The sequence below is a fragment of the Podarcis bocagei genome (genome assembly GCF_964188305.1).
Source record: "Podarcis bocagei genome assembly, chromosome: 3".
Taxonomy (NCBI): domain Eukaryota; kingdom Metazoa; phylum Chordata; class Lepidosauria; order Squamata; family Lacertidae; genus Podarcis; species Podarcis bocagei.
In genome coordinates, this window is record NC_138127.1 from 48,007,500 (window position 1) to 48,013,499 (window position 6,000).

At 42.6% G+C, this 6,000-nt stretch overlaps 1 protein-coding gene across 2 annotated transcripts in view; it reads left to right on the plus strand.

The window, feature by feature from the left end:
- ARFGEF3 (ARFGEF family member 3) overlaps positions 1-3,459 on the plus strand; it is a 72,242-nt gene extending 68,783 nt beyond the window's left edge. For both annotated transcript variants that reach the window (XM_081187841.1, XM_081187842.1), the window contains exon 34: positions 577-3,459. In XM_081187841.1, the coding sequence (XP_081043967.1) occupies positions 577-768 (192 nt within the window). In that variant the 3' untranslated portion in view covers positions 769-3,459. The remainder of the gene's footprint in view (positions 1-576) is intronic.
- The last annotated feature ends 2,541 nt before the right edge of the window (positions 3,460-6,000 follow it).

The window sequence follows — 6,000 nt, forward strand, 5'->3', positions numbered from 1 at the left end:
ATTGTAGAATATAACACACACTTGTGCTTGCAGGGGCAGCCTTAAGCATTGGGCACTTGGGGTAAAATATTATGGTGTCCCATACAGCCACACCCACCTGTCCACTGACCCTTGCAACCTCTGGGCCAGAGCAGCCCATTATACCCCATGTTCTATCAAACCTCAGGTTCTTTGTGAGTTTCTTATGGTAACTTCCAGCCTCAACAGGAGGTTTGTGACACTTCCTACAATAACTTGGCTTATCCAGTACTTTCCATTGCTGTCCCTTGCCTTTCTTTTAGTTTTTCATGTTAGTGTGTTTGCCACACCAGCTACTCTTTCATGCATCTCGGCCTTACCAAAATGAATCATCTGCATGGTGAACCAAGATGGCTTGGGGTGGAAAAGTTAATTATAGGACCAGCCCTCGGTGTCAGGATGTGTTTTGAACCTTAAAGACTTTTTCATTGGGCAACTTAAGTTTGATGCTGACGTTTTTCAGAAATTACTTCGTATTTACATTATGAGCTATATTTTTCATGATGTTTTTACACAGCTATATAGTTACAGATTTCTTCTCTCCCTGTATCATTTTAGGCATGGACCAACATGGTATTGACAGTTCTTAACCAGATTCAGGCCCTTCCAGACCAGATCTTCACAGCTCTCCAGCCAGCTGTGTTCCCTTGCATCAGTCAGCTGACTTGTCATGTGACTGACATTCGAGTTCGCCAGGCTGTGAGAGAATGGTTGGGCAGAGTGGGCAGAGTGTATGACATTATTGTGTAGTAGACACTGGATGCAGTACCCACTAGAGAATGAATTGAAGGCATACAAATATGAAGTGCAGTTACTGAAATGTTATCTTTTGAAAGTGATGAGGTAACTGTCTATTTGCTGGTAATTAGAAACTGGCAACATCTGTCCAATGCCATTAACTGCTTAAGAGCACAGTTCAGTCTTGTTCATGCCTACAAGAGCATGTGGTAACCACAGTGTGCTTATACATCAAGTATCCCAAAATAATACTGTATATTAAATCTGAAAATGCTGTTTTAAGTCAGGCTGATATATGAAAACTCAGTATATTGATGTTCCATATTTTTCAAAGAGTGAAGTATTTCTCCACAGGGAAATGGCAGTGGAATAAAGGTGGCACAAAATGAACACCTTCACAAAAGTAGGCTAGACACAAAACAACCAAAGTGAGAGCCTGCTTTCACAAACCTTCAGTGTGGCATCAACAGCTTCCCACTCCAGTGCAATTTTGACTTAAGTACATTCTGAATGCAAGCTCTTTGATTTTCTGAAGAGTGCAACAGATGCATAGGTGTCTTTAGTATAGAACCTTTTTGTGCCCCCAAAACTGGCAGACTGACATTTGAAAGTATCTCAATTAAAAAAACAAAAAACAAATTGATGGAACTCAATAAGCTGTTTCAATAAATTGTTCATGTAAAACGTGACATGAAAAACAGATGACTCAAATTCAAAAACATACATTTTCAAAAATCACAGTGCACATTTCATTTTCTATCACACACCAGGGTTGTGGTGAGAATCAGCCGTGCACTGGCTTCTGAGCCACTTTTAATGTGATTTTGTGACATCCTAGATGTGGATGCAGTATGGTGTGATATGGCAAGAGCAGCTTGCCTAGTAGAGCATCGGTATTGCTGACCAAGAGGAGGGACGAACAACTGTGTAGTTGGGGCTGTGCTGTCACACAGCCCTTATCACACCTTTCCTCTTCATCCCAGAAGTGATAGCAACACTCCTACCGGAAGGCTGTTCCTGCAGTTCTGCCCCACTGGGGGAAGGACTGTTATGCTATGGTGCTGGAAGCTGTCTAGGGAGGAAATAGTTAATCCTGTATAGGATAACACATGCCAAAAGCCATAGACTTCTAAGAGGTTTCGCATCCTTTGATGTCAAGCCAAAGGTCTTTAAGTAAGGGGAAAGATCATAAATATGACTACAGAAAACGAAACATAAAGCGGCAACTTGCCTGTTTTCTACAACAGCTGCCTTGTCCCATTCCTACACTGTAGGTGAACATGTTGGATGCTTGACTACTGCCCCAGAATTCCCTCTGTTGCCACCTCAATTTGTTTTACCTTTCTTCTCCATGAAAAGAAATAAAATAATTATGTAGGTTTGGAAGGTGGCACCCATTTTATGCTCTCATCTGTCCTGTGAGGCTGCTTAGTTTGAGAAAAGGGTAAAGCAGCCTTCATATCGGAACAGGGATTTGAACGGAGACCTTTCACCCTGGTCCTCTTAAATCTACTTCCTTTATCCAAGCTGTCTAGCATACACAGTTAAATATATAGTCCATTAATTAGAAAAGGGCCTATAAAATATGGGTGTGGCCACCTTTATTTATATGCCACAATTATATGTTGCCTATCTCCAACTGCATTCAAGGTGGTCCGTAATTTTGAAAAATTGCTTGCATTTTAATTGGTATGATGCAGAAGCGAAAGGGGACAAAGAAAGCAGAGAAAAATAATTGCATTCAGGTACTCTGCAGGACAGTTCTGTGCAAGGACAAACCAAGTGGTAACTGTTCCTAGCCTAGCTGAAAGAGTAGAACTTGCTGTCCCAGCTCTGCCTCTGTTGCAGAATGGTGACTGATGAGAGCAGCTCCCGTAGGGGAGGAGCCAACTGGGTTTGGCCCTAGATAAGCATATGGAGAGAGGACTTGCTGCCAACCCACCCAAGTGATAGCTGGCCTCATCCAACATAGGAGGCCTCACGTCTTAATTATTTCTAAAACACAACAGCTAACCCTCAAATCCGTTCGGCACATGGGCCCATACACATGTCCATCACATACCCGGGGGATCAGACTAACTCTTGTCAATGATGACCTCAAAAACAGGGTGCACAGAGGCTGATGCAACTATACAGGTAACCCTTGCAAGAGCAGGTGTTTTTTTAAAGACCCCAACAAATTAATGTGTGATCTCAGGGGTCACTTGCAATGTCAAAGAAGGTGATGCTGAGGACAACTTTTGGATGGCACATCACAGCCTCTCATGCCAGCCCTGAATATTGGTCTCATTAATTGAACTGAAAAGGTGTGAGTCTTCATCAGCCTGATTTATGATGCATTGCAGTTTGCCTTGGACAAAAATTCCCTTACTCCTCGCTCTTTGTTTGTATGTTAAATGAATGGGAGACTATGAATGTACACAATCTCACAGCTGCTGAATCCTTGTAACTATATTATGGAATTCTTTGTCAAAGAAGCTGCTACTGTGCCCGAATTTGATTGTTTTGTTCTTTTTTCCATTTTCCATTTAAATATGCAGTGTTTCTATGGCTCTTTGTGAAGTTGGAATTTTTTAGGGGAACATTTTCAAGTGGTGCACGCCTACATTGTTTGTTAGTTGGATTTTATATGCAATTCTAGCTTGTCCCCTGTAAGCGTCTATTTAACAGAGTCATTAAATAGAGAGAGAGATATATACAACACTCAGGATTTCTGCATCTGTTCTACTGAATGCCAAAAAATAGTAATTCCTGGATTGCTAACAGAGGGGTGCCCCCCCCCCGGTACAATGAAGTATATGTTACATGTGAACCAATATTGTGAATTGCACACGTTGAGAAGATAAGTGTGGCATGGCAAGATTTTTATGGCCATTATTACAGGAAAGACAAAAGTGGACTATTGTTACTTTTCTTAAGGAGCTGAGGCAGTACAGCCACCAACTGCAGAAGCCACCTTAAACCATTCCTGATTGCAGCTGATCAGGATGTTTACCCCAAATTGCATCCATCCTCTCTCTTTGGATGCCAGAAGCAAAGCAAATCATATAAGCTGGCCATATATACCTTCCCATAAAGGTATGGGAAGTTTTGGCTGGTGAGCGGGGTAGAACAGGATAGAAGCACCACATAGGGGGGATTATCAAGGGGTTATGTACTAGGCAGAACAAATGGAAATTCATTTTGGTGACTTAACAGAACACAGTAGCATTGTTAGGAGTGGAAGTAGTCTGGACTTTTCGGCTGACCTTGAAAAACTGCTACAGCCTTAGGTGATAATGAAATAAATTGCACAGACTCAGAAGGCAAACGTCAAAGCAGCCATGAACCACAAAGGCAAGTCTTATAGGTGTGGCAGTGTCCCTTTTGAGCTTCCTTCTCTGCCAGCAAAAGGCTTCCCAGTCACGTTCAGTGGAAGGAGACACTTACAGGGGCGCCGACTTATAAAAAATATTGGGGGAGCCCGCGAAAGCTCATGAATAATAAATAGGCTCATGAATATGCAGATAAAGTGGCGCCGCCTCCTCGTGAGCGAATAGGGGAGAGCGTGCTGCGCCTATTAATCAGCTCCGAAGGAAATTGGGTGGAGCTTTTGCTCGGGAGGGAGGGCAGGAGGCATGCAGCCCGACCCTGTGCATTTTGGGCTGGGGGAGGGGCGCGGTGGCGCTCTGCTGGAGGGGCGCCCGAGATGATTGGGGGGGCTGAGCCCCCCAAACGAATTTTTGAGGGGGCTCGGGCCCCCTCAGGCCCCATGGAGTCGGCGCCTATGGACACTTAATAAGCTCACTGGCACCTTCTGCTGCTATGAACTAGAAAGTTCTTATGAGCAAAGAGTTACATAAGCATGGCTGATCTTGCAAGGCATCCATGCCTCTGAGGACTGACTCCTCTAGTGGACATGGCAAGGCATAGGAACTCATCAAACCTTTGCTTTCTCCCACCCAATCTCAAAACAGGGGATCTTGGGCAATGCCACACACACCATTTCACAATGAAAAGCTCCTGTGATTATATAACATGGCACACATTATTTATTATTATTATTATTATTATTATTATTATTATTATTATTATTATTATTTTACTAAATGTATTAGTTGCCCTCCACCAGCAAGTCCCAGAGCACGTTACAACAATTTAAAAGTCAGAATTAAAAACTGTTAAAAGAAATTAAAAGCCAAAGGAGTAGGGTGGGTCCTGAAAACAAATATCTCAGGTGTCAAAGGCCAGGGGGCAGAGGATGGAACTTGTACATTACAAAAATCAGAGCGGCAGCCCTGTGTTAGGCTCCATTCTGTGTAGTGCAACTTCTCTCATGTCCAGTGATCTCTGCTGTATAAGTATTTTTCTGCTAAGACCTGGGGGCAAAACTGAGAAAATGCTGTGAGCAGCAAGATAAGGGCAGGGTATAATACAAGTCAGAGGGAGAAGACTTAGCACAGGGCCATCATATTGGATCTTGTTTGTTCGTCTAAATATAGTTCTGCCCACAGAGAACACTCCATCTTAACTAAAATGGAAAAGATGCTGTACTACAGAACTGCAACGTCATTCTTAGAGCAACAAAGCTGCTTATTTATATGGCAAGAATCTCTTCCAGCAATGGTTACTGTCTGCCATTTGGGATACAGTGCCAAGCTAAATGGATAGAAACCACTTTTCTATTTATTGCTAAGAAGTGAAAGTCCCAAAGGACTGTTCGTTCTCTTATGCCAAAGATACAACTCGCTCAAAAGTGAATATAACAACAACAAAATTGACTTGGCTTTCATTATGGAGCCTTGCTCCATTTCACATATAGGTACAAAATCACAGGAATCCAAAATGTATTGAATGCTACAAATGGGTAGACCCAACCTTTTTGCCCTATAAGATGGTTGTAGCCTTTTGCAAGCATAGTTCGCAAAGCACTGAAGGCCTGCAATTTGGGAGGAGGTTGGTAGGTAAGAATGACCAGGAAAGATGCAGTAGAGCAATGTATGTTCCCCTTGGTTCAATGTCAGTGCGCTCTGTATAAACAGAGTGGCCATATAGAGTCAGCATATGCCTATACAACTATGAATATATGTTATTAAACTTTCCTTGAATCCTGCCCCATCTTTCCTTGTGATGTTAAATTAAAATGACTTCCCTAGTCCCCTTTCCTCTTTTCTTGTGAAACAGATTTGTTCCGTCCCCCGTCCCCCCCGTGTCTATGTTGAACAGTTCGTTGTAAACCACTTTACAAAATGTATTTTGTGTATA